The sequence below is a fragment of the Gorilla gorilla genome, chromosome 13 (assembly GCF_029281585.2).
Source record: "Gorilla gorilla gorilla isolate KB3781 chromosome 13, NHGRI_mGorGor1-v2.1_pri, whole genome shotgun sequence".
Classification (NCBI taxonomy): domain Eukaryota; kingdom Metazoa; phylum Chordata; class Mammalia; order Primates; family Hominidae; genus Gorilla; species Gorilla gorilla.
In genome coordinates, this window is record NC_073237.2 from 134,177,393 (window position 1) to 134,204,745 (window position 27,353).

At 48.0% G+C, this 27,353-nt stretch overlaps 1 protein-coding gene and 1 pseudogene across 19 annotated transcripts in view; both read left to right on the plus strand.

The window, feature by feature from the left end:
- Window positions 1-27,353, plus strand: part of EHMT1 (euchromatic histone lysine methyltransferase 1) — a 223,349-nt gene that overhangs the window by 129,568 nt on the left and 66,428 nt on the right. For 8 of the 19 annotated variants that reach the window (XM_055350313.2, XM_055350322.2, XM_055350331.1 and 5 more), the window contains 6 exons: window positions 616-773; window positions 1,147-1,335; window positions 9,519-9,596; window positions 11,362-11,482; window positions 15,071-15,202; window positions 19,874-20,019. In XM_055350313.2, the coding sequence (XP_055206288.1) occupies window positions 616-773; window positions 1,147-1,335; window positions 9,519-9,596; window positions 11,362-11,482; window positions 15,071-15,202; window positions 19,874-20,019 (824 nt within the window). The remainder of the gene's footprint in view (window positions 1-615; window positions 774-1,146; window positions 1,336-9,518; window positions 9,597-11,361; window positions 11,483-15,070; window positions 15,203-19,873; window positions 20,020-27,353) is intronic. The other 11 variants (XM_055350314.2, XM_055350325.2, XM_055350324.2 and 8 more) reach the window with 5 other exon arrangements.
- Window positions 20,052-22,738, plus strand: LOC129524530 (uncharacterized; annotated as a pseudogene).

A 27,353-nucleotide genomic window follows, 5' to 3' on the forward strand; every position in this document is an offset into this window, starting at 1 on the left:
TTCCCCTTAGTCACTGGATTGCAGCGCAAGGAGGATGGTGTTGGGGAGAGGGCCTAGGAGGATGGTGTCGGGGTGTTGGGCTGCGGAGTCACAGGGGTGGACCTGGCACAGAGCTTGTGTCCTAGGAAGACTGGCCTGGCCTGGCCCCTGTGCTGGGAAGGGAGGCTGGGCTCTTCCTGCTCTGCGCTGCGTCCTCCCTGCTGCACATGCTGTTCACGTTGGTCTGTTTTGCAAAGTGAGAGGACTTCTCAAGGGTAGTCATTCCATGTTCAAAGCCAAGGGGACTGGGAGGAGGAGTCGCTTCAGAGCCCTGCTGCTGACGGTTTGTGGCTTTCCTGCCTCCAAGGTGGGGTGATAATGTTTGCTCCGTGTTTTGTTGTGAATGGAACAGATGAACAGATGATCCAGGACGTGTTTCTGATTCTCTGTGAATTGATCGTGAGGGAAGGATGCCTGTCACGGTGCTGATGACCTGCGGGCAGTGGGCCTGTTGTGATGGGGTTTGCTGGTGATTTTGGTGATCTAGTTTTGTAAACTGTCTCTTACCTTTGAAAAACATTTGAATGGTGTTTCTTTTCCTTTCTTGTCCCCTTTTGACTTTTTTTTTTTTTTTAGCTTGCTTGCCTTTTGTTTTAGCAGCTGCAGTATCTCGGAAGAAAAAACGAAGAATGGGAACCTATAGCCTGGTTCCTAAGAAAAAGACCAAAGTATTAAAACAGAGGACGGTGATTGAGATGTTTAAGAGCATAACTCATTCCACTGTGGGTTCCAAGGTAAGAGACGCATTTGAGTGAGTTGCCACGTGTGCGTGGAAATGCGTTTCCGTGTTCAGGGCCTGGTTGTCAGTAATTTGGGTGACCTCAGTCCCCGGGAAGGTGCCAGTGCCATGAAGCTCCTCTGCCATAGGGGCAGAGTGTTCGTGTCCAAGATCATTGTGGGGGTCTCCACCCTGTCCTCCCTGCCCTCCTCACCACAGCCCATCTGTCTGTTGGGCTCTTCTCCAGGTGGCAGGGGCACCTCTTCGTGTGTCCCCGCCTCCCCACAGGCCCTTGCACCTCCCAGTCACCCAAGACTCCTCAGTGAAAGCAAGTTTGTTCATGATGCGCACTGATCCTGCCTTGGGGTGTACACCTGCCCGTGTTCTAGGGGGAGAAGGACCTGGGCGCCAGCAGCCTGCACGTGAATGGGGAGAGCCTGGAGATGGACTCGGATGAGGACGACTCAGAGGAGCTCGAGGAGGACGACGGCCATGGCGCAGAGCAGGCGGCCGCGTTCCCCACAGAGGACAGCAGGACTTCCAAGGAGAGCATGTCGGAGGCTGATCGCGCCCAGAAGGTATGTGTTGCTGTCTTGGGTGACAGCACAAGGGAAGAGCATCACAAAGTTGGCCGTGGTTCTGAAAATTAGCAGTCTGGTCACTTCTAGACCCTGATAAAATCCCCTATGTACAATTGGCTTAGATTTTTGTATTTTATTTTTCTTGATTTATTAGATTATTTTCATTCAAGAAGTATTTATGTTTCTGTACATCATTCGTTGAAGTAAACCTCTTTTTTTTTTTCTGTGTTTTCTTTCTTTCTTTTTTTTGAGACAGGGTCTTGCTTTCACCCAGGCTGCGGTGCAGTGGCACGATCATAGCTCACTGCACTCAACCTCCTGGGCTCAATGATCCTCCCATCCCAGCCGCCCGAGCAGCCAGGACCACAGGCTCACGCCACTATGCCTGGCTAATTTTTAAATTTTTTTGTGGAGACGGGGACTCGCTTTGCTGCCCAGGCTGGTCTTGAGCTCCTTTGCTCAAGTGATCCTCCCGCCTCAGTCTCCCAGTGTTGGGAATATAGCCATGAGCCACGGCGCCCGCCCTCTTGAACTTGTTCTGGGCTCTAGATTGACAGGAATGATATTGCTGACAGCTTGAAGTACTGATTGGCGGCTTGCTGTGTGCTCATTTGTGGTTGGCTTTGCGTGGCCTGCCACCTTGCACTGTGGACACCACACATGGGCCAGGCGTGCTCTCTTCACAGACAGCCTCATCCTGTGTCCACCCAAGGACAAGCACCAGCATGGGCCAAGGCCCCAGCCTTGTCACAGCAGTGCTGTTGCCCCAGGCCAGGCATGGGCACCTGGGCCAGTGTCTCAGGGAAACTGAGGAAGTTCTTAGACATACAGTTTCGGAGTTACACTCATGCTTTTTCAGTTCTGAGGGGTCAGTTAGGAGTGACGCATTTCATATGGACGAACAGTGGAAAGTTAAGAATCAAGTTGACATGCGAATCTGTGGTTTATTGTTCGAGTGTGTCCAACCATGTTTATTTAGACGCAATCTTGTATCTAAGAAGTTATTCCAAAACTAACAGTAGGAATAGCAGTCCAGGTGAGTTCGTCCAAATAGTGACTTATTGGAAAATGCATAATTTTAGTGGTTAGGTTTTTCCCCTTTCAGTCAGCTTTGTGTGCTATGGCGTATCCCTGAATGTATACAAAGCATTTTCTATCATTTGTCAGAGTTTTGGGGATGTGTTTTCTTCCTTTTGCTTCAATTTCAAAGTCTGTTGTACATTTTTAGCAGGTTTTAGGGCAAATTTTTGAATGTTGCTCCCAGCTTTTAGCTTGATTATTTAAAAATTCGTGGGAAATATTACCATTAGATATTTAAAGAGGATTTAAAATTTTTTTATTTTAAGATAATTATTAGTTTTTTCTCCTCTTATATGAAGAAGCATGAGGAAGAAAACACAGCATCATCACCCCATTGTCCTGGTGGCTCTGGCACTCTGAAACAGTCACTACAGGAACTTCCTTAGACGTGCCCAGCACAGCCCAGTCCTCCCCGAAGGACAGGCAGCCCTGACTGCACCGTGGGGGAGCAGCTGCCCCAGCAGCTGCCGCGGTCTCTGCACACACGTGTCTGTTGCTCCAGTGCACTGTCTGTTCAGCTGTGTTACGCTCTTTCTGTCAAGTTACAAGGGGTATTCAGTGTCACAGTTTTGCTGAGTATGCCGGAGGCTCATAAGTGCTGTCTGCATTTACAGTGTAGCACTTTGATGTCACCAGGCCACCTCTGAGTGTATCCTTCCACCTGCAGAGACCTGAGGGGTGTGGTTTCCTCACCTTCCCCAGCAGGGCTGCCTTCCTGGAGTCCAGCAGCTCTTCATTGCTGAGTCATGCCTGGGGCTGAGCAGCCAGCCACCAGTGTTTGTTCCTCTGTAAGCCGCTTGCTAAGTAGCCCCTGCTCATTTTTCTTCTGGATTATGCATCTTTTGAATGTAGTCTGATGATCTTTTTTGTCAATGAAGAGTTGATCTGTCGGCTCCAGTATGAGCTGAGGTTTTTTCCCCAGGTGGATTTTGGGTTTTTTGTTTTGTTTTTTATTTTTTGGGGACAGGGTCTCACTCTGTTGCCCAGGCTGGAGTGCAGTGGCGTGATCACGCTCAGTGCAACCTTGAACTCCTGGGCTGAAGCGATCCTCCTGCCTCAGCTTCCTGAGTAGCTGGGGCTACAGGCACGTGCCACCATGTCCAGCTGATGTTTTTTTATTTTTTGTAGAGACAGGATCCCACTGTGTTGCCCAGGCTGGTTGAACTCCTGGGCTTAAGTGAACCTTCCACCTCAGCTTCCAAAAGTGCTGGGATTACAGGCGTGAGCCACCACGCCCAGCCGATTTTGTCTTTTGACCTTGTCTATAGTGTCAGAACTCCCAGGTACTAATCAATTTCTTTATGATTTCTGAGTTCTGTGTTCTAATTATGATAAACCTTTCTCACTGTTGATTTTGAATGAATTGATGTATGCTATCTTCTAATACTTCTTTTATTTCATTCTTGTATATAAATATTTGATTCATATAGAATTAAAATATCAGGTAGAGCTGCTCAGAATGGGGGAAGTTTATGACATATTAATTATATCTCAATAAAGCTTTTAAAAGAAAATGTGAGGTAAGGGTCCCAGGGCTTCCCTTAAAATGCTTGGGTTTCAGCTCCACTTACTGACCGACATTTCTTCCCTTCTCATTTACAACACCACGTTTGTCATGTACCATATGGGATATTAATTTCAGTCTATTTCTCGATTCTGTCTTTCGATTGAGGTTCTCATCTTCTAGAGGAACTGGACACTGAATAACTCTAGGTATTTGTCATAAAGTAAAACATTAAATGACTGTCAAGGCAAGAAAAGAATCAAGAAACAAAAGCAAAGCCAAGAAGAAAATGTGGTCAGTGTAAAACAGAACAAGATGGCAGGAACAGCCTTAACTAGATGGGCACTGACAATCAACAGTGATAGTTTCGTTACGTAAGTGGCTCCAGAGAATAGAGAAGGATAGGAAAAGTACGCTAGCCCATTCTGAGACTAAAATATAGGCCGAAGTCACCTAAATCCTAAATACAAAAGTCCTAAATACATTTTTTTTTTTTGAGACGGAGTCTGGCACTGCAACCTCTGCCTCCCAGGTTCAAGCAATTCTCCTGCCTCAGCCTCCCGAGTAGCTGGGATTATAGGCACCCACCACCACACCCAGCTAATTTTTGTATTTTTAGTAGAGACGAGGTTTCACCATGTTGGCCAGGCTGGTCTTGAACTCCTGACCTCAAGTGATTGACCTGCCTCAGCCTCCCAAAGTGTTGGGATTACAGGCATGAGCCACTGCGCCCGGCCTCCTAAATAAAATATGAATCAAATGCAATGACATATTAAAATAATGATTGTAAGGAAGTAGGGCTTACCCCAGGATGAGAGTGATTCATTACTAGAAATAGATTATTTAAAGACCAGGATTTACTAGGTTAACAGAATAAATGAGAAGAACTACACAGTGTATATGTGTTTTAAAAAAAGGCATTTTATAAAGTTCAATCAGCTTTCTGTTTTCTGAATTTGGGGGGATTACATTGTGATTGCATGTATGACAACGGTACAGTTGAGTAATGATGGAAGAATGACGTACCTGTGTGGCCACCACCCAGATCAAAGCCTTGAATTCTGGTGGCACTGCAGAAGCCCACTGACCTCCCATCCCCAAAAGTAACCCCTCTTCTGAGTGCTAACCCTGTAGGATGGTCGTGTTTGAAGTGCTAACCCTGTAGGATGGTCATGTTTGATTTCGTTCTTTCTATAAATGGAATTACACAGAATGCATTCTTTCTTTTTTTTCTTTGAGTGTGGCTTATTTTACTCAACATTGTGTTTGTGGGATTTATTTATACTATTAGTTAATTTTCATTGTTATGGAATAGTAGTTTTCAAAGTGGTCTGGATGGGGGCATTGTGAGACCTGTTCGGAGAGTCTGCAGATCAAAACTGTTATCATACTAATGCTCAGATGTTGGGTGCCTTTTTCACTATCATTCATGGAATTACATGTGATGGCGGCTTTGCTGTGGTGGCTGACACTGTGTCCTTGTAGTTTGAACATGTCTCAGCTTAAATTTCTACTACAGTACATGTTAATAGATACTTGTATTAACAAACGTTCTTTATGGTTCTTGGTGCTATTTCAGAGTGTGCGGGGCCTCAGGCCAGGGAGGCGACCATACAGGTTCCTCTGTATGGCTGCTCTTGTGTCTGTGTCCGTCCCACTGTGGATGGCCTGTGGGTGGTTCCAGTGGGGCCGTCCTGGAGGAGGTTGCTGCCAGCACCCTCATACAGGTGTTGCCCCAGTACCCACTGGGAACGGAACCGCCATGCCTTGTGCTGGCCTCCATGGACTCTGCCATGTGGCTCCCCATGGTGGCTGCTCAGGTTGCCTCCTTCCCCACCGCCTCGGAGCATCCCCTCTGCTGTGCCGGCCACACTCGGTGCTGCCACTCCAGCGAGCAGATAGTGGCATTACGTTTTCAGTTTAATTTGCATTTTCATGATTTATGAGAAGGTTGAATACTTTTTCACATACTTACTTTGCCATTTGGATGCCTTTTGTGAAGTGCCTATTCACATCCCAAACATTTATCTACTGGGCTGTTTGTCCTTTTTGAAACATGTTTTGTAGGGGTTCTTTGGCCTGGAAACAAGCCCTTGTTGTGTAGTCGACATGATTCCTTCTTCTGCATGTGGCCTGCCTTTTCACTGAAACAGTATCCCGGTTTAGCCATTCTGCTCAGAAGCCACTTGCCAGAACCTGTTGCTTGACAGCTGGTGCAGCAGCCACTCTGGGTGCTGGTGAAGGGAGAGCTGGACCCTCTCCCCTCTTAGCCTGAATCTGTTAGTGAGCCTGGTGTCCAGAGTTGTGTCCTGCTGGGTGGGGGACAGGCAACTTTTGGTCTGTGGCCTGCTACCCACCCCCAGGACAGATGTGGGAAGCTCCTGGCCTGCTCCTGACCTGCTACCCACCCCCAGGACAGATGTGGGAAGCTCCTGGCCTGCTCTTGGCTTCTCTTTTCCTGTTTCACTTGGGTGTCAGCCTTCTCAGTTCACCTGCATCAGACTCCAAGTTCCCTATTTACTTTATTATTTGTGTGTGTGTGTGTCTTGCTCTGTTGTGCAGGCTGGAGTGAGTGCAGTGGCAAATCATAGTTTATTGTAGTCTTCACCTCCTGGGCTCAAGTGATCCTCCCACCTCAGCCTCCAAAGTAGCTAGGACCACAGGCATGCGCCGCCATGTCCAGCTAATTTTTTTTTTAATTAATTTTTTTGTAGAGATGAGGTTCTCTCAGTCGACAGCCTCTCGCTATGTTGCCCAGGCTAATCTTGAACTTCTGGGCTCACGTGATCAACCTGCCTTGGCTTCCCAAAGTGCTGGGATTCTAGGTATGAGCCATGGCGCCCAGCCTCTCTTTAATTCTGATGTCAGTGGTTACCCCTTCTCTTTCTAATCTCCTTGGGTTTTCAGCTTCCACTTGATTCCTTACAGCTGTCTTATGCACAGTGATCAAGCAGCCTCTTATAAAGAAGCTCTTGTTCCTTCCTTAAAAGTCTCTTTGCCAGAGTTTTGGAAGGAAGTGGAGTTAACTGTGGTGTTAGTCTGCTGTTAATTGGTGGTTTCATTGCCTTGTCTTGTTTTTAAAATAAGAAACCTGTCCAGTGACATGAAAACTCCTGTCAAAGCTGACTGAGGTGTCGGAATGCTTACAGAAGGGTTAGAACATTTCGATGGTCAGTTGTGAAGCAAGGGAGGAGAGGCTGCTGCTTTCACCTCTGACATGAATGTAGCAGCATTGACTGTTCCTGCTGATTCTGTAAGAGAAGAACCGGAAATAAACATTAATATTTTAAAAGACAAGAGAGAAGAGTTTGCTGAGAATATACGCATCCATCTGAAACATCTAGCAAAATCAGCTCAAAAACTATTACAGCTCCTAAGCTGACCTTACATGTGATCAAGACATAAAGACCAGTTATTTTCTTGTATAGCTGCAATAACCAATTAGAAAATGTAGTGTCAGCATTATCAGTAAAATCAATAAATGTCTAGGGATATTTTTAAAGATTTTCTCTGTAGAAAATTTCAAGCTGCACAAACACACAGAGGACAGTGAGCAGTCTCCAGCATTTGGCCTCGTTCTCCACACGTGGGTTGTCTTGGAGCAGATATTTCAGTGGGGATCTTTAAAAGATAAGGACTCTTTGAAAGACAAACCACAATATCAGACCTAAAAAGTTAGTTGTAATTTCTTAATATCACCAGAGTACCTAGAAATAAACTTAACAAAAAAAAAGAGTGTTCCTTGTTAATGTGGAAGAAAACTATAAAACTGGTGAAAGAGGTTAAAAATTAAGTTCCTAGAGACACTTATTATTTGCCTGAGTGAGAAGATCCATTGTTTTATTTTCTCCATGTTTGCCTCTAAATTCAGAACAGCTCCCATCAAGATCCTAGCAGGACTTTTGTGTAACTGCTGGTTCTGAAGTGAGGGTGGAGGTGGAGACCCTCTGGAGTAGTGGTGGGGACCGTGCACAGTGGCGGACACCGGAGCTCGGGACGTGGCTGCCGGAGGGGGCGCGGCTGCCGGAGGGGGCGCGGCTGCCGGAGGGGACGCTTACTCAGGAGCGCTGAGGCGGTTAATGAGTGGGACAGGGAGCCTGTGACATGTATAAAGGTCGATTGTAAGACTGGGCTATTAAATCAGTGGTCAAGGGGTCATGAACTTTTTAATAACTATGGTTGGGCCAGTTGACTAATATTTTGGGAAGAGGCAGCCTGCACTTGTGTCAGGGCACGTAACAAATGTGAGCTCCATTCTAGAGTCTGACAGTAGTGCTTGCTGCACAATTCAGAATATATGAAAAACCACTGAACCGTACACTTTGCAGGGTCGGTTTTAGAGTAGGTGAAACATATCTTACTGTGGCTATTATTTTAAAAAAGAATTCTAGAAGATTTAAGGTGTCAATATAAAATATTGAACTATGGGTAAAAATATTGGGAACTGTTTTTTCCAATCTCAAATGAGGACATTCTTCTAGTGTAAGACACAAACCTGGAAGCCATGAAGGAAAAGATGGACACCTTTGACTTGTTCAGATAAAATTCAAAAGTTTTATGTGATAAGAGATATCAGAAATGGAGCTTTAAAAACTTGACAGGAAAAACAGGGGTCTCGCTGTGTTGCCCAGGCTGGTCTTGAACTTCTGGCCTCAAGCAGTCCACTCGCCTAGGCCTCCCAGAGCACTGGGATTACAAGCGTGAGCCATCGAGCCCGCAGAGTACGCCCTTGATGTGAAGTCGCATGGGGGCCTGTCCACCGGGAAATGCAGAGAATAGTGGAATAGCGCAGCAAGGGCAGCCCCATGCCGCCTCAGGGAGTGCCGGGCACAGGGCGGACGGAGACTCACGTATGTTTCAGTGTCTTTTGCACTGAACGTCTATTTGTGTATTGCCTGTGCTTATAGAAAAGATAAATACAGCAGAAAAAATAAGATGTGTCTGTTCTGGTGTGGAAAGAATTCCAGAACATATTTTTAATTAGAAGAAAATAATATTCACAGAAATGTTGAGTGTCCTGCCATCTGTGCAGACTAGAAATGCACTGTCGTCTGTGGGCCCACGTCTGCCTGGATGTTCACTGGAAGGAGGCGTGGGCAGCTTAGCTGTGGTGGCTCCGAGGATTGGACTGGGATCATGGGTGTGTGGGGGTAGGGTCTCACACTGTGTATTGTTTTGTGGCCTCTGAAAATCTTTTTATGATTGTTCTGTGTGTTTTGTGATGTGCTTATTGAATTATCCCATTCATAAGATACATTGAGTACCTGAACCCTCACTAATACAGCACCCAGCGGGTGAGCTCTTGCCTCAGTCCGCACCAGGGCAGCCACTCCCTGGTCCCGATGTGGAGACAGGACCGGGGAGCAGAGTGGAAGCTCAGAGTGTGTCTCTGGCCCTGCCTGGACCAGCACTCGGTCACCCCACACACCAGCCAGGGCTGGAGCAGGCCGGCGGTGCCCCCGCCCCGCGAGCATCTCCGGCGTGTGCGGCCAGTGTCCGTTTCGAGGTTTGCTTTGGATCCGTCATCTGCCACTAAAGGATGTAATTGGTTTCTGTTTTCTGTTTGGGTTCCCGCTTCGACTGTGTGGCTGATCAGATGGACGGGGAGTCCGAGGAGGAGCAGGAGTCCGTGGACACCGGGGAGGAGGAGGAAGGCGGTGACGAGTCCGACCTGGTAATGCCCAGCGCCTCCTCCTGCGTCTGTGCTGACGTAGAGGAGATGCAAAGACACCAGCGTCCTTCAGTCCTTTACCCAACCCTTGTTGCCTGAGCACTCACCCATGTGCTTGGAGCTGGTCATGGTGATGGCCACAGATGGGTCCTGTCCCTGGCAAAGCCTCATGAGAAAGACACTGTGCAGAGTTGCAGCGCAGGGCTGGGCCTGGCGCAGGGCTGCCCCGGCTGCGTGCTGGGTGGGGTGGAGTTGAGTGGCCTGTGGAGGTTCTCAGAGGGAGAGGGTGTGGCGGGAGCCGGCAGCAAGGACAGCTGTTTGGGATTCCGCTGCATCGGCTGATGTGCGAGAAGGAAGGGCTGGATTTGAAGGTTTCCAGGTAGAACGGCAGAGGGAGAGGGTGTGGCGGGAGCCGGCAGCAAGGACAGCTGTTTGGGATTCTGCTGCATCGGCTGATGTGTGAGAAGGAAGGGCTGGATTTGAGGGTTTCCAGGTAGAATGGACAGAACTTTCTGGTGGTGAGGACAGGAGGGAAGAGGGGTTCTGCTCCGTCCCTACTGAAGCCTGTTATTCCTTGAGGAGGGTCCAGATCGGAATTGTGCACCCTGGTCTGTGGGAATTGGGGGTTGGAAATGGGTAAGAGCAGCGAGTCCCCAGGATGGAGCCTCAGGAAGCCCCCAGCCTGTGAGGGTTCCACAGGGGAGGAGAAGTTGGCTCCTGCGTCTGAGGAGGAGCTGTCTGTGCCGTGGGGGGGAAAGCTCGGCAAGTTTGGGTCACATGAATTGGGAAATGCTCTGAAACAGGAGAAGTGGCTCATGGTGTGGGCTCATCACACCAGTGAATGGGAGGAGGACACAGGGGCCGAGCAGTGAGTGGGAGGAGGACACGGGGGCCGTGGTGTTTGGCGATGAAGGGGTCTGTCTTTGGGTGGCAGAGGGGCAGCTAGATTTCCAGCAGCAGCAGCTTTGGGTGTGGTGCTTGCTGAAATTCTTCCCAAAAGTTTTGCCGTGCGGGGAGCACAGGGGAGCCGGGGCTGTGTGTGCTGCAGACAGGGCTCCCGGTACCGTCCTCACGTGGGACCCAACTCAGGAAGAAGGCTGCCCAGCAACAGGCCTTGTGCAGGGACATGTTCAGTTGGTCAGCGAGGCCCGCGTGCTGCTGCTGTGCCTACCTTAAATGTCCCCTGCCCACTGTGGCCTGCACGTGGCCTCCTGTGGAGGGGCGGGGGCGCCTGCTGTGCATCCGTGTGTGGCATGTGGCATGGATGCCCTTGCCGCATCCGGATTTTAGAAGAAGATGCTTAAAACATATCTTGAAATATTATAAGTTAATTACAACCTCTGTCCTTGTTCTCTGTGTAGATCATTCATGTGGGTAGATTCTGAAGCAAGCCGAGCGTTGATTGTCCCTTTTCTTGTGAGCGAGATGAACGGACCCTTTTCCTGAGCTTATTTATTTAGTTCCTGAGTAGAACTTTCCAATTTATTTATTCTTTTATGCCAAACTCAAATAAGATGGATACATTTCACTTTCTGCTTTTGTTTTGTTTTACCTCTAAAGGGACTGAGCTGAGAGAGAGAGTTAGGGAAAAGCACAGGGTGCCTTTAAGCGTGTGACCCAGGAAAATGTCTGCAAGTTAAGCTCACCGTTTAATTGAAGATCAAGACATAGCCAGTGTTCTGTTTTGCAAGAAAACACTTGTAGTGCTCTTGCCTTCCGTAGCTTCCTGTGCTCAGTGGTTTATATGCCTGCCCGTTTGGTTCTCCAGAGTTCGGAATCCAGCATCAAGAAGAAATTTCTCAAGAGGAAAGGAAAGACCGACAGTCCCTGGATCAAGCCAGCCAGGAAAAGGAGGCGGAGAAGTAGAAAGAAGCCCAGCGGTGCCCTCGGTAAATGCCGTGGGGGTGTGGGCCATCACGGGGACTGCCTGGGAGGGGATGGTGCCAGGAGGCCCACCTGGGGTTGGGGTGCGTAGGATTTCATTAGAAAAGAGGGCATCACTGTTTTAAAAAAATGTTTGAAATGACTTTGTTAGAGAAACTCAAGTGATTCTAAAGTAGTTTCCTTCTGGCCAATGTAGTGGACGTTGACTTCACTGTTGTTGTTTTTAATTTAATTTTTTTTTTTTTTTTGAGACAGGATCTGGTTCTGTTACCCAGGCTGGAGTGCAGTGGCACGATCTCAGCTCACTGCAGCTTCCACCTTCTGGGCTCAGGCGATCATCCTACTTCATCTCCCCAAGAAGCTGGGACTATAGGCGTGTGCCATCGTGCCCAGCTTATTTTTTTGTGTTTTTTTGGTAGAGATGGGGTTTTGCTATGTTGGCCAGGCTGGTCTCGAACTCCTGAGCTCAAGCGATCTGCCCGTTTTGGCCTCCCAAAGTGCTGGGATTACAGGTGTGAGCCACCGCGCCCGGCCCCAACTTCATTGTTGAATGTTGAACCGAGGTGAATCATTTGCTGCCCGCATGGGTGACTGGAACCTGTGGCCTGCATGGGCAGCTCCCACGTTGTGTGCAGGAAGCGGCCCCTCAGTGAGGCACCTGTGCCTCAGTCAGAGTCCCCTGTTCCAGAGCAACTCTGTGAATCACAACGTGAATGTGGGAAGGAAATCTCCTCAAACCCAGAAGGGATGCAGCAGGTTTAGGGTGCCAAGGGCTGTTTTTGTTTCCAGCTTAACCGAGGTGCACCTGGCATCCAATAAAATGCACAGAAATAAATTACACAATTTGACAAGTTTTAACGTGCTTATGACCTTGAATCCATCACCACAGTCCGATGATCAGTGCCATGAGCGCCTCTGTCACCCCGCGTCCCTCCTGCCCTTTGATAACCTGGCCCCTTCCCTGCCTCCCTTCCCTGCTCCCAGGCAGCCCCTGGTCTGCTCTGTTTCTGTGTATTGGTTAGTGTTCTGTAGAATTTTATATAGACGGAACTGTGCGGTTGTTTTTCATCTGGCTTCTCTGAGTATAATTGTTTTGAGTTGCCAGGCTGTCGAATGGCCAGGAGTTTGTTTCTGTCCATTGCTGAGAAGTGTCCCATTGTGTGGCTGCCCCACAGTCTATCTGTCCATTCATCTGTCCACGGGCTTTGGGCTCTTTCCAGCCTTGGCTGCTAGAAATTAAGTGGCCGTGAACATTTGTGTGCAAGTCTTTTTTGAACAGGTGCTTCCCTAGATCTTGGTTAGGTATCTGGGAGTGGAATGGCTGAGTAGAGTGGCGTGTGTTCAGCTCTTCAGGAAGCTGCCAAGCTGTTTTCCAAGCACTCGTCCTGTTTTAGGTCCGCACAACACACAAGCATTCCAGTTCCCCTCTGTCCACGCCAGCACTTGTTAGGGTTAGTCTTTTTAATTCCAGTGGATCTGTGGGTGTGCAGTGGTGTTTTACTGTAGTTTCAATGCTGTTACCTAATGAGTAATGAGATTGTACATTTTAGCCTTCATTTAGTTTTTTTGAAACGTGTCTGTTCACATCTTTTGCTCACTTTTAAAATCTGGTTGTTTTTCTTGTACTGGGTTAAGAGTTTTTAACACATTCTGGAGACAAGTCTTTTATCAGGTGGATGTTTTGCATGTATTTGTACCTAGTCTCTGACCTGCCTTTTCATTTTCCTAATGCTGTATTTAGAAGAGCAAACGTTTTTAAGGTTTTCTTGAAGTCCAAGTTACGAGTTATTTTACTTGGGGGGTTCATGCTTTTGTGCTCTAAGAAATCTTTGACAGACCCAGGTCACAGAGGTTTTGTCCCTTGTTTTCTTCTTGGCATCTGCGGGCTCCGTGCCTGCCTGTTGGTTCATTTTGCACTGATGTTTGAGTGAGCTGTGGCGCAGGCCCCTTTTTGGCAATGGGTGTGCAGCTGCCATAGGCACTGCTGCTTGAGTTGATTTTTCTCCCCCTGTTGACATTCAGTGTGTGGGCTGTTCCTGGACATTCTGGTCTGTTTCATTTATTTATTTGTTTATCCTTATACCAGGGTCACCGAGTGGCAGCACTTTGTTCTTATTCACAGTGATTTTGGCTAATCTAGATTCCCCAGTGTAGAGTACCTCTGTTAACTGGATGATGGGGAGGCGTCATCCCCTGAAAAGAGAGGGTTGCGGGAGACCTGGGGCGTGAGGCAGTCACCATGGAGGCTCCTGGCGTTTGAGGGTGGAGGACGTGTGAGCCCCCCGGGAGCTGCGTGTGGTGCTTCAGTTATGTTTCTCTTCACCTCAGTTTATTGATTCAGATCATAACACCAGATGTGGCTTTTACTGTTGGCCAACAAAAGCATTTTAGAGCCAAGGCTAAAAGTTGTTTTTGGGGTAGAGATTTCATCTTTGTCATCTTGGCTGTAATGTGCAAAATATGTGCTTTTAAATATTCACAGAGGAGTTTGAATTTTATTTCTTTATGAATTTTTTATTTAAGTCTTCTTTTCGTTTAAAACTATACAAAGTGTACTCCTGTTCTTCAAGTTGATGATGGTGATTTCTCAAAGGTGGTTGACTTTTCCTGTCTGTCTAAGATCTAGGTGCAGCATGTGGCTTGAATGAAAAGACTGGTTACCATACCTCTCTGTGCTAGTGTTCATTTATTTCCAGTCATTGAAATAAGATTGGTGACTAGTCCCTAGAAGCTTGGCTGTGAAATGTGACCATCTGCCCTTGGCCGGAGTTAGATATTACCTGGTAGAGGTACACACTTTCATAGGCCTCCTCAGTGAATGCCCTTGTGATTACAAACACCCAATTTTATATATCTTTCTCCGGCCCTCCTGGGAAGTGTGGACAGGCTGGCCTGGCCACCACTCGTGTGTCCTTGAGGGCAGGGAAGCCCACAGAAGTGTTTGCACCCCCCACTGCCCTCGCTGCCAGCCTGGGGACACCGGTCCTTCTCACAGCACCCTGCTCCCTGGCACCTTCTGTGGGTGTCGTGAGCCTCCCGTGTTTACTGGAGTCAACACTGATCCTTTCCGGGAGCCTCCCTGGATGTCAGCCAGGACGCCTGGGAGGTCATTGCTTTCTCTCTGACACAGATTTGCCTGCAACACGGCACCTTGGGCCATCTCTTTAGCTACTTTACATCTGATCTTTCAAATCTGCAAGTTAGATTTTTCTGTTTTATTTAAAAATAATCTATAACATATGACTACCATGTTTTTATCTGTTTCTTTGATCATTTGATAGCTTTTATGTAGTTGGTGTAGTTACAGAGAAAGACGTACTGACATGTTGGTGCCTTTGTTTTTGTCTGTACAGCTTCTCTCCTCCCCCATGAATATTATGTCTAAAAGGGGGAATTAGCAAACTAATATGCGGGAGAGAAAATGATAGTGAAACTGGAATGATCTAAACCATAGTGGGTTTCAACTCGCGGTTTTGAATGGGTTAATTAGAAGTAGTCCATTTCCTGGGGCCCCAGCCTCGCTGCCCTGTGCGTCTGGGTGGGTGCGGCCGCCTGGGTGCGTGGTGTCTGATGTGTGTGCCTTTTATACCTAGGTTCTGAGTCGTATAAGTCATCTGCAGGAAGCGCTGAGCAGACGGCACCAGGAGACAGCACAGGGTACATGGAAGTTTCTCTGGACTCCCTGGATCTCCGAGTCAAAGGAATTCTGTCTTCACAAGCAGAAGGTGAATGTGGTGTTGTAACTGAGACCGGGCACCATCTTGGTCCTTTGTCTTCTAGGCTCCTTCCTCTGTATTAGCATGATGCCCCTTGGTGGACACTAGTAGAAGATCGGGTTAACTGCATCACTTCCAGCTGAGGTGTAGACAGGATGGGGTGCGTTTGCTGTGTCCCGGTGTTCAAGTGAAGAAAGAGACATTACGGAAACCCTCTAAGAGTCAACTGGCAAAGCCCAAGCACGGCCCAGTGTGGCGGTCGTCTCCCTCCGTGGGTCAGGCGTGCTCCGTGGAGGATTGCCCACGGCCAGACGCCCTCCCTGGTGGCATCTCAGGACACACGGGGACGTACTGTTGAATAAGGTGTTTCTGATTGGCTGAAATATGTCCCTGGTCAGTGTTGAGCTGAGAGTTCTGACATACGTTCTGTAATGGAATATTCGTATTTAGTGTATTTTTGTACCTCTAAATCACAGGTGAATCAGCAGCTTCTGTTGGGAGTTGTTGTGCCAGAAGTTGTCAGTTCTCACACTTTCTATCAGTTTTTCCTCTTTTTAAGCAACTTAGAAACCTTATATGAGTGAAAAGTAGCTAATACCTATTTGATTATTTGGGAAGATTTATTCGAAGCATGATGTGGAGGAAATGAAAATCTTATTTACATTCCACACAGATCTTACTGGTGTGGCATTGCAGACTACTGTAGGGGGCTTAATGGGCCATTTAAAAATGACAAATAGCTAGCTTTTTAGGGTTTTGAACACTGAGGGAGGTTTGAGTCACCTATGTAATTCACCTAGGAAATCACATCTTTAGCTTAAGATAGAAATCTTAGGCTAGTCTGGCTGGGCGCGGTGGCTCACACCTGTAATCCCAGCACTTTGGGAGGCCGAGGCGGGCAGATCACGAGGTCAGGAGATTGAGACCATCCTGGCTGACACGGTGAAACCCTGTCACTACTAAAAACACAAAAAAATTAGCCGGGCGTGGTGGTGGGCGCCTGTAGTCCCAGCTACTCGGGAGGCTGAGGCAGGAGAATGGCGTGAACCCAGGAGGCGGAGCTTGCAGCGAGCCGAGATAGCACCACTGCACTCCAGCCTGGGCGACAGCGAGACTCCGTCTTAATTGAAAAAAAAAACAAACAACAACAACAACAACAACAAAAGAAATCTTAGGCTAGTCCATCATGGAAACGATGATATTTTTACCTCTTCTTGCACCAAATGGAGCAGAACCCCCCTCGAGTATCACGAAGTCCTTAGCATAGTCACCCCATGCTTTCCGAGTATAACACTGAGTGTTTCAGTTCTCTAAACTTGCTTTTAGATTTGGAGGTCTCGGGAAGTTACTTGGTTTTAAGGAGTAAATAGTATTTCATTTTGTCAAATCGACTCCTGCTGTGGTGGCCTTGGGCGTGCTGAGTGGCAGGAGACAGGGAGCTGGCACATGGAGGCTGTTCCACCTGTCAGTGTGCGCCTGCTGTCTCTGGTGAGGTCGGGGGAAGGTAGCTCTAAAGGAAGGATGGTGCCGAGCATCAGGGCCAGAGGGCGAGAGCCAACACAAAGCCAGAGGAGAAATGGCAGCGAGTAGAGGCTCCTCAGCTTGTGTGACGTTTTGTAAACTGCCTCCCAGAATTGATTTACCTGTGTTTGATCAGCACCGATTGGTCAGGCAGCGATTGGCCTGTTCAGTCATGCTCTTGATGGAGATCATCAGTGCGTGGAAGAGACAGGCGGTGGCGCCCTCTGTGCTGGTGCTGGCCGTGTGGCCCGGGACCCCAGCGGGAGGCAGTGGTCAAGTGGCGCTGGATGGGGCCTGGGGCTCTGGGAGACCTGGGTGGTGTGCGTCTCAGATGGGACAGGCGCGATCGGCCTGTGGAGTGTGCTGAGCGGGTCAGTGGGGGCAGGTGGTGCCGCTGGTTGTGGTTCAGGGGGTCCAGGCTTGAGCCTTGGGCCAAGGAGAATATGAAGATGAGAAGTCCTCTCTGTATGCATTCGTCTCTTTCCCCGTAGCCTTGCTCTTGGGCCTGCCTTATTGAGGCTGAATGGCGATGTCACCCAGCAGCGACAGGAGGCAGAGGGTCTGAGCCTGGGAGAGGCCAGGAGTCGGTAACCATGGCAATGTGGGCTAGGGCGGGAGAGGCAGAACTTGGTGGAGGTTGATTGCTTGAGGCTTGCTTCAATCATTTCGTTTGATGTCCCTGGTAGTTCCACTGCGGGAACAGAAACACTCCACCTCCACGGAGGTGTCTGAGCCACTGCATTGTTATCCAAGCGTGTAGGCCCTGGGTTCTTACCTATCTCACTGCAGCCTCTTGGCCGCTGTCGGCGAGTGCTGTGGTAGGACAGTTATCTCACAGCGTTGTGGGGTTTGTGTGTGTTTTCTCCTTTTAAAAATCAGGTTGCTGAGCAGGATCATCTCAGAGGCCCCCCCACAGCTTTAAACTTGTAGTGATTCGAATTCAAGTTTCACTTCATCGTTTTCCTGGTCTTTAGGGGTATGGGTGATCCAGAGGCGAGGCTGGGACCTCGGGCAGCACATGATTAGGAAGTGCCTCCTGCACAGAGTCCTTGACGGCAGCGTGGACCGTTCACGTGCTTTTTGGCTCTTTGCACAGATTTGGATTCTCTCCTGGCCGTGACCAATATCAGATTCCAAATGGGCTAGAGACAGACAGAAGCGGCTGTGGTGACTCAGCGTGGGTGTTGGTAAAAGATGCACTAAGAGGTTGGCAGGGCGGCTCACGCCTGTAATCCCAGCACTTTGGGAGGCCGAGGCGGGCAGATCACAAGGTCAGGAGATCAAGACCATCTTGGCTAACACAGTGAAACCCCGTCTCTACTAAAATACAAAAAATTAGCCGGGCGTGGTGGCGGGCGCCTGTAGTCCCAGCTACTCGGGAGGCTGAGGCGGGAGAATGGCTTGAACCTGGGGAGCGGAGCTTGCAGTGAGCCGAGATCGCGCCACTGCACTCCAGCCTGGGCGACAGAGCGAGACTCTGGCTCAGAAAAAATAAAAAGATGCACTAAGGCACAGTGCAGCTTTTAAAGGGTTTCCTTGAGCAGCGATTCATGAACGAGGCAGCTCCAAAGCAGAAGCACGTTGGGAGCTGCACTGAGGAAACACGAGGGGAAGGATTTTTAGGGTGAACGTGGGAGTAAAGCCAGGAAAACACCCCACTGGTTCATGACGCAGTTTCCTCGTTTGTTCTGTCCCTGCTGGAAAGTCCCTAGTTCTAGAGATTGGTTGGCTGCTTCTGAATGGTAGAGCTTAAGTTTTATTTTTCTTTACTATAGGCATTTGCCAGAAGTAGCCCAAGATATCCTTTGTTTTCAAATCAAGCAAGGTCAAGATGGCCTCCTTGGCTCAACTGGCTTTGTCTGTTCAAGGATTTTTTAGTCTTGGTCTCCATTTTAATTTACTTTAACACTATATTTTTAGATGTGAAAACAAGAGTTAATTTTTTTTTTTTTGAGACGGAGTCTCACTCTGTTGCCAGACTGGAGTGCAGTGGCACAATCTCGGCTCACTACAACCTCCGACTCCCTGGTTCAAGTGATTCTCCTGCCTCAGCCTCCTGAGTAGCAGGGATTACAGGCACGTGCCCCATGCCCAGCTAATTTTTTTATTTTATTTTTTAATAGAGACGGGGTTTCACCATGTTGTCCAGGAGGGTCTTGATCTCCTGACCTCGTGATCTGCCCGCCTTGGCCTCCCAAAGTGCTGGGATTACAGGCGTGAGCCACCGCGCCCAGCCAAGAGTTAATTATTTTTAATTAAGAGAGGTAATAGTGAGTATTTGAGACAATGATTCACCTTCTATTTCTGCTTTGACTGTTTAACAAGAAAGAAAACGTGAAATGCGATCTGGCTTCCTTTGGGAGCGGCACCCACTGTAGCCACTTGCCAAGCTTAAGGGTCTTCCTGGCGGTGCCCTCCACCCCCGCCCCTGCCGCTCAACAGCCTTGGCCTTGCCCGTCTCTCCCATCCCGGGCTGGGGCAGGGCATGGGGGCACCAGCCCTGGCTGTGCTGGGACGGGCCCAAGGCTGCCTGCCTGACCACGGCCCTGCTGCAGCCTTCCCTATGGACTATGCCGTCATTGTCAGCTGCATATTGAGCTCTAATTCTCCTCTAGTTTATCTTTCCTTGTTTTTCCTGGTGCTTTCCTCTTTCAGCCTAATAAATGGGCTCTTTGGACTATTGTAGTAGGTGAGTGGGATTCTAGATAATAGATGAACCGTTATTAAAACCTTCCAAACTGATTTTTTTTTTTTTTTTTGTGGCTGCCATTCTAAAACCAAGTAGGAAAACAAGGTCTTAAAGGGCAGTGAATGCTCTTTTGTTTGAAAGCAGAAGATTTAGGAGCTACTGCCAGAGGTACCAGCCTCTGGCTTTGGAACTTGTGTCCTGGGTCCTGAGAACCTGAGAACACAGGTTAATAGGTGCCTCTCGAGACCCTGTCAGGGGGTTTGTTAGCTGGGGAGGCACAGGCCGCCCATTCATGTTGCCCAGGTGGTGGCCATCCCCGCCCCGCGCAGGGCTGTTTGTGCTGGGTAATCAACCACATTGCTTTCATTTCCTGGCGTGTGAGATCACTGTTGAGACTATAATCGATCACTTTCTAGATGTTCTTTTGAGGTCAGGATTGCATGAGCTGACATGTGTCTGTGTGACGTTAGGGTTGGCCAACGGTCCAGATGTGCTGGAGACAGACGGCCTCCAGGAAGTGCCTCTCTGCAGCTGCCGGATGGAAACACCGAAGAGTCGAGAGATCACCACGCTGGCCAACAACCAGTGCATGGCTACAGAGAGCGTGGACCATGAAGTAAGCACGTTTGTTTTCATTTAAAGCAGCCACGAGGAGTGAGTGAGAAAGCCCAGCCCAGCAGGGGCCCCGACAGCCCCTCGAGTGAGTTGTGCTGCGTGACCAGGGCGGGAGCCTGAGTGGATTCTGCGCAGAACCAATCGAGCAGATCCCAACAGTGAGATCACGGCAGATGATGAAACACAGGTCTAGAGCTTGTTAAAAAGGAGGACTGTGTAGACAAAGTCTTTGAATGAAAATGGCCTGTTGTATTTCTTTTTTATGATCATGGTTTTGTCAAGGTTTTTCCTACCTTGCTATAAACAAAGTGAGTAGATTGAGGCAGGATAGTCACACCAAGCTGAGTCCAGAACTGCCCAGAACTGTGGTTTCCTGCAGGGCAGGCCCCGCAAGGGCTGGGCCTCGGCCACCTCCCTCCTTTCACCGGGGATCACAGACTCAGAGGGTTCAGCACGTCCCGTCTCTGCTGCCTCTGGGACAGGAGGGGGGAGCAGGCAGAGCACAGACGGAATTAATGTTTTCTGAGAATTTCTCCAGTTCTTTTTAACAAGATTTCTTTCAGCCCTTAGAGCCTCATGACCATGGCTGGCCATGGTGAGGGTCCGAGCAGGAGGCTTGTTGGCACCAGGCCGAGAGGCACCACATGCAGTCACACTGCTCGTGTCTGGCTGCCCCGGGCTTGCATTTGCTGTGGCCATTAGTGTCGTCTGCTTCCTGAGGGGTGTGTCAGGCTGTGGCTTCCACGAGTTTCCTGGTCTTACTGGCCAGCGGATCCATCTTCAGCTCGATTATTGCGTCTTAGCTGCACATTGTGGAAATAAGTGGGCTGTGAGCAGGACAACCATCCCTGTAGCAATGCTGGGCAGTATTCCAAGCCTTTTGCGTAGGGCGCTCCTCCAGGTCTCACGGCAGCCTGTGCAGCATCGGCCGTCGCCCAGGTGATGCAGGTGAGGCCCGTGAGAGGGGCCAGGTGGTGCCTCCAGACTCACTGGCCTGCTGTGAGGAAGGCAGGAATGGCAGCCTTGTTCCAAAGGTCAGGCCCGACCGCTGTGTCGGGGAGCATGGGCAGCACCCGGGAGGAGCGGGCAGAGCCCTGGAACAGGCCAGTCAGTTTCGCCCATGGCCCTCACCCTGGTGCCTGTTGGCGTGGCCAGGGTTTCTGATTCAGCAGGTCTGGCCTGGCTGGGATTTTGCTTTTCTAGAGTGTTCCCCGTTTCTCCTGATGCTTCTGGTCCAGAGACCACACTTTGAGAACCACTGGTTCTCCTCCTCTTCTCCTTCTCCGTAGGTGTTAAACAGGATCCAGTGGAGTCAGATCCCCGTGTGACACGTGCTTCCCTGTGACTTTTCTCTCTGTATCTCCACGTTTCCGGTGCACGTGCCTTTACCCAGACTCCGACACTGGCGTTGCTTTTGTCTCATCCCAGCTAGGCGACATCTGCTTCAGCGCCTCTCATCTGTGGCACATGTGCCCAGTGGGCTCCCTGTGTGACAGCTTTTCCCACCTCTGAGTGTTCATGTCACTCGCTGCATGTTCTGCCACACTCAGCCCCTCTGCAGAGACCCTCACTTGTTTCAAAAGAACTTTCCATAGTGACAAGTGAGGGCGCAGTTAGCCTTTGGAACCCTCGACTCGGCTCCTCTGTCACCAGCGTTCTCTCCCACCCTTCTTTCTTGGTTTTGAACTACTTACTGTTTTAAAGCAAACCCCATTTTACTACTGAATAGCACAGTGTGTTTCTATTAAGATCAAAAATGGACCATTGTCTCACATAACAGCAATGCTTTTCACGTGTAACAAAAATAACAATTTCCTGTTATTATTTAGTGCCTAGTCCATGGTCAAAGGTCTGTTGACAAAATGCCTTTTACTTTTTTTCTCTCTTTCTAATTGGATCCAAACTGGTTCCACTCATTAAATCAATCTGCTGCAATGTCTCTTAAGTCTTTTGTGTTTCTTTCACCCAGAACATTCTCTCTGTCCCCTGCTTCTTCCCATTTGCCACACTGTTGGCTAAAAGAATCTGGATTCCAGATTCTGGACTTAGCTCATAACTTTCTTGTGTTGTTTCAGTCATTTGCCTTAGTTCCTATAGCCTGAAAGTTAGATTCAAAGACTTGGTTTACATTCAAGTACCTAAGATTTTTATTTTATGATTTAATTCTGGCGAAAATGCTGTGGAGGTTCGTGCGCTGGGAGTGGTGCTGAGAAGGCTCTGGGTTTCTGAGGCGGCTGCCTGTCCGCCCGAAGGCCGTATTGTCCTTGGTGACCACTGCCTGCATCCATTGTTTCATTCAAAGTTTCAAAATGGTGATTTTGCCATTCTGTCATTCCTCCTGCAAGTACAGGCTGGAATTCTTTGGTACAGAAGAACTTCCCCACATCTGCTAGGGCTGTTTCGTACCTCTGAAACAAGCTTCAGCCGGGATTGGCAGAATAAATAGCTACTTGTCTTTGCAGAGTAGTGAATGGGTGCCCTAACAACCTCTAGTGGTATCTCCGGAGGGCTTGATTTTGCTTCTCTCTGTCCCCTCTCCACCTCCCTTTCTCCCTTAGCATTCTTAAGAACTCACGGTCTTCTCTGTATTCAATGTGTGGTAAGCTTTTTTTGTTTAAAATTAAACACAGATCCCTTGGGCTCTCACTTATTTTTTGGATAGAAAACTCAAAATAATAATAAATTAAATTAAATTAAACGTAGATCCCGAAGACCATACAAAACAAACATTGGGCTGAACAAACCAACTTCAGCTGAGCTCTGGTAAACACCGCCAAGGTGGAGAAGCGGAGCCTGACCCCCCCGCCCCACTCCCCTCACTGCCCCGCTCCCCCTGCCCCCGCCGCCCCCAGCCTGTCCCCGCTTGTGTTCTTCCCGGCAGCCCCGCCCAGCAGCCTCTGTCCCGACTCCCCCAGCGCCCACTTCCAGGGTCAGTTTCACTGTTTAGGTTTGTAGCTTCCCCTGTGGCACTGCTGCCCATCTGTCCTTCAGTTTCTATATTGTTCTCGGTCCCTTCTTTTTCTTTCAACGTGTCTGTTGAACAACCCAGGCTGTTGGAAGCTTCGAGGCTCCCATAATCTGGATTCTGTGAATCCCACACTTAGGTGGCAACTCAGCAGGTTCCTCTGTGTTTCTTGCAAAACCTGCCAAGGCCGGGTGCAGTAGCTCATGTCTGTAAAATGGGAGGTCGAGGCAGAAGGATTGCTTGAGCCCAGGAGTTCAAGACCAGCCTGGGCAACATGATGAAACCCCATCTCTTAAAAAAAATTCAACAGCCTTACAAGTTTGGCCCCTTTGTAGTACTCTTGAGTGTGGGGAGGGTTTAGCCCAAAATGAAGGGCCATGTTGTCTGGCTGTCTCACTTTCTCTGGTATTGGCAGCTGCTGATGCTTAACACCTGCATTTGTTGTTTATTCATTGGAGGTTTCAAAATGGTGCTGATTTTATCATTTATTATTCATTGTTCACTGGAATGGTTTTATAGAGAGACATGTCTCAGGCCAGGCACAGTGGCTTATGCCTGTAATCCCAGCACTTGGGGAGGCCGAAGCAGGCAGATCACTTGAGCTCAGGAGTTTGAGACCATCGTGGCCAACATGGGGAAACAGCATCTCTACTGAAAATACAAAAAGTAGCCACTTGTGGTGGCGCCTGCCTGTAGTCCCAGCTACTTGGGAGGCTGAGGCAGGAGAATTGCTTGAGCCTGGGAGGCGACGGTTGCAGTGAGCGTCAGTCGTGCTGCGGTTCTTCAGCCTGGGCGACAGAGTGAGACTCCGTCACAGAAACGAAAACAAAAACAAAAACTACCTGTTTTGTTTCAAAGGCTGTGTTGTCTGATATTAACATAGCTACTCAGCTTTCTTTTGATTAATGTTTGCACGGTACATCATTTTCTACACTTTTGCTTTTAGTCTGTCTCTGTCTTTAAATTTAAAGTGGCTTTCTTGTAGACAGCATGTAGTTGGATTTGCTCTTTTAATAAAGAAAAATTTTGCTTTATTTTATTTTTCGAGACAGGTTCTCACTTGGACCCCCAGGCTGGAATGCAGTGGCTCTCATTGCAGCCTCCACCTTTGGGGCTCAGGTGATTCTCCCAGCTGAGCCTCCTGAGTGGCTGGGACTACAGTCATGCAACACCACGCCCAGCTAAGTTTTAATATTTTTATTTTGTAGAGATGGTATCTCACTATGTTCCCCAGGCTGGTCTTGAACTTCTGGGCTCAAGCTATCCACCTGCCTTGGCCTCGCACAATGCTGAGATTGTAAGTGTGAGCCACCGTGCCCAGCCTACTTTTATTTTTTAGAGACAGTGTGCCACTCTGCTGCCCAGGCTGGAGTGCAGCGGTGCAGGCAGAACTCAGTGCAGATTCAAACTCCTGTACTCAAGCGACCCTCCTGCCTCAGCCTCTTGAGTAGCTGGGATTGGAGCTGCCACCATGGTTTTGCCCTTTTATCTAACACAGTCACGTGCTGCGTAACAGTGTTCAGCCAACGATGGACCGTATCTATGAAGGTGGTCTGATAAGGTGTAATACAGGTTGAGTATCACTTACTCAAAATGCTTGGGACCAGAAGTGTTTTGGATTTCATTTTGGATTTTGGAATATTTGCATTATACTTACCAGTTGTGCATCCCAAATTCAAAAATCTGAGAGCAGGGTGAGGTGGCTCACGCCTATAATCCCAGCACTTTGGGAGACTGAGGTGGGTGGATTGCTTGAGGTCAGGAGTTCAAAACCAGCCCGGCCAACATGGGGAAATCCAGTCTCTACCAAAAATACAAAAATTAGATGGGCGTGGTGGCGGGAGCTTGTAATCCGAGCTACTTGGGAGGCTGAGACAGGAGAATCTCTTGAACCCGGGAGGTGGAGATTGCAGCATGCCAAGATCTCACTACTGCACTCCAGCCTGGGCGACAGAGCAAGACTCCATCTCAAATTAAAAAAAAATTCAAAATGCCTCAATGAACATTTCTGTTGAACGTCATATTGGCCCTCAGAAAATTTTGGATTTTGGAACATTTTGCATTTCAGATTTTTGGATTTGGGGTGTTCAACCTGTTTTGTATTTTTAGTGCACATTTTTTGTGATCAGATATGTTTAGATGTACATATACTTCCTGTTGTATTACAGCTGCCTACAGTATTCAGTACAGTCATGTTTGTACAACTTTGTAGCCCAGGAGCAACATTGGGTACCATAACCTGAGTGTGGAGTGGGCAACACCATTTAGGCTCATGCAAGTACAGCCTGTGATGTTCAGACCAGCAAAATCACCCAGTGACACATTTCCCAGAACACACCGTGTTGTTACGTGAGACATGACTGCATCACAGTCGCTTTGTTAAGTTGATATATTTAGATTATCTCCATTTAATGTAAGTATTAATATGGCTGGATTGCAGGCTAACATCGTAATAGTTTTTCCACTTATACCATCTGTTTTCCTTTTTTCTTCATTTTCTGTGTGGTTTTTTTTTTTTTTTTTTTTCTGAGACAGAGTTTCACTCTTGTTGCCCAGGTTGGAGTGCAGTGGCGGGATCTCGGCTCACTGCAATCACTGCCTCCCAGGTTCAAGCGATTCTCTTGCCTCAGCCTCCCAAGTAGCTGGGATTACAGGAGCCTGCCACCACGCCCGGCTAATTTTTTGTATTTTTAGTAGAGACGGGGTTTCCCCATGTTGGCCAGGCTGGTGTCGAACTCCTGAGCTCAGGTGATCCTCCCGCCTCAGCCTCTCAAATTGCTGAGATTACAGGCGTGAGCTACCACACCCAGCCTTTTCTGCATTCTTTTGAATTTGAATTTTTTATGATTCCAATTTATTTCAATATTGGCTTTATTATTTGAACTTTTTTCTAATGTTTTGAATGGTTTCCCTGGAGTGTACAATACACATCTTTAATTTATCACAGTCTACCTCCAACAAATCATTATATCACATAACATACAGTGTAAGAATCTTACAGTAGGTCCTGTCTTGTATCTTGTTTCTGCGTTTTAATTTTATATATGCTAAAACTCTACAGTATATTGGCTATTATTTTTGCTTGAAGTATTTTTTTTAGTTTGATTAAACATAAGAATAGTTTAACCTTCATCTTAAACATATCCAGAGATCTTTATTCCTTTGTATCCAAATTTCTGTCTTTGTGGTATTATTACATTGTATCTAAAGACTTCCCAATAACTTTTTTTTTGGTAGCACAAGGCTGCTGATAATGAATTCTCTCAGCTTTTGTTTGTTTGAAAAAGTTCTTTTGTCTTAATTTTTCAAAGATACTTACTTCCAGGGATATAGAATTCTGGGTTGGCAGTTCCCCACCCCCAGCCCTTAAAGAGGTTACTCGAGTGTGGCCTGCATGGTTTCTAATGAGACATTGGCTGAACTTGCCTTTGTTCCTTTGCATACTATATGTCATTTTTCTCTGTCTGCCACCAATATTTGCTTTGGTTTTCAGCAGTTTGAAAATGATGTGCCTGAGTGTGGTGGGTTTTGTTGTTTTGTTTTGCTTTTTTGGTATTTATTTTGTTTAGGTTTCGCTGAGCTTCTTGGATCTTTGACTTGATCTCTATTTATGTTTAAGAAATGCTTAGCCAGCTATCACTTTTTTTCTTTCCTTTTCCTTTTTCTTTTCCTTTTTTTTGAGACAGGGTCTTACTTTGTCACCCAGGCTGGAGTTCAGTGGCGTGAACACGACACAGTGCAGCCTCAACCTCCTGGGCTCAAGCAATTCTCCTGCCTTGGCCCCACAAATAGCTGGGACTATACACTTGCGCCACCACACCTGGCTAATTTTTGTATTTTTAGTAGAGACAGGGTTTTGTCATCTTGCCCAGGCTGGTGTGGAACTCCTGAGCTCAGGTGATCCGCCTGCCTCGGCCTCCCAAAGTGCTGGGATTACAGGTGTGAGTCACTGTGCCCGGCCCACTTTATTTCTTCAGTCTTGTGTTTTTTTCTTTCTTTCTGGGATTCCTTGTACACACGTTAGATTGTTTGACGTTGTCCCACAGCTCTTCAATGCCCTCCTCTTTTTTTCTCTTTCCATTTTAGTTTTAGATAATTTATGTTGGCCTTTAAAATTATTCACCAGTTCTTCTTTGTTGAGTATACTTATGAGCCAGTCAAAGGCATTTATCTCTGGTACTGTTTGTTTCTAGCGTTTTATGCTGATGTTCTTGAAATTCCTGGTCTGTAGTACAACGTTTCAGTCATCTCTGAGTGTGCTTCTGTTGATGTTTCTCTCTCTTGACAGTGGGTTCAGATTTCTCTAGTGCAAGACTTTTCAACCTCAATATTTTTGATGTGTTGGGCCAAGTAATTCTCTGGGGGGAAGA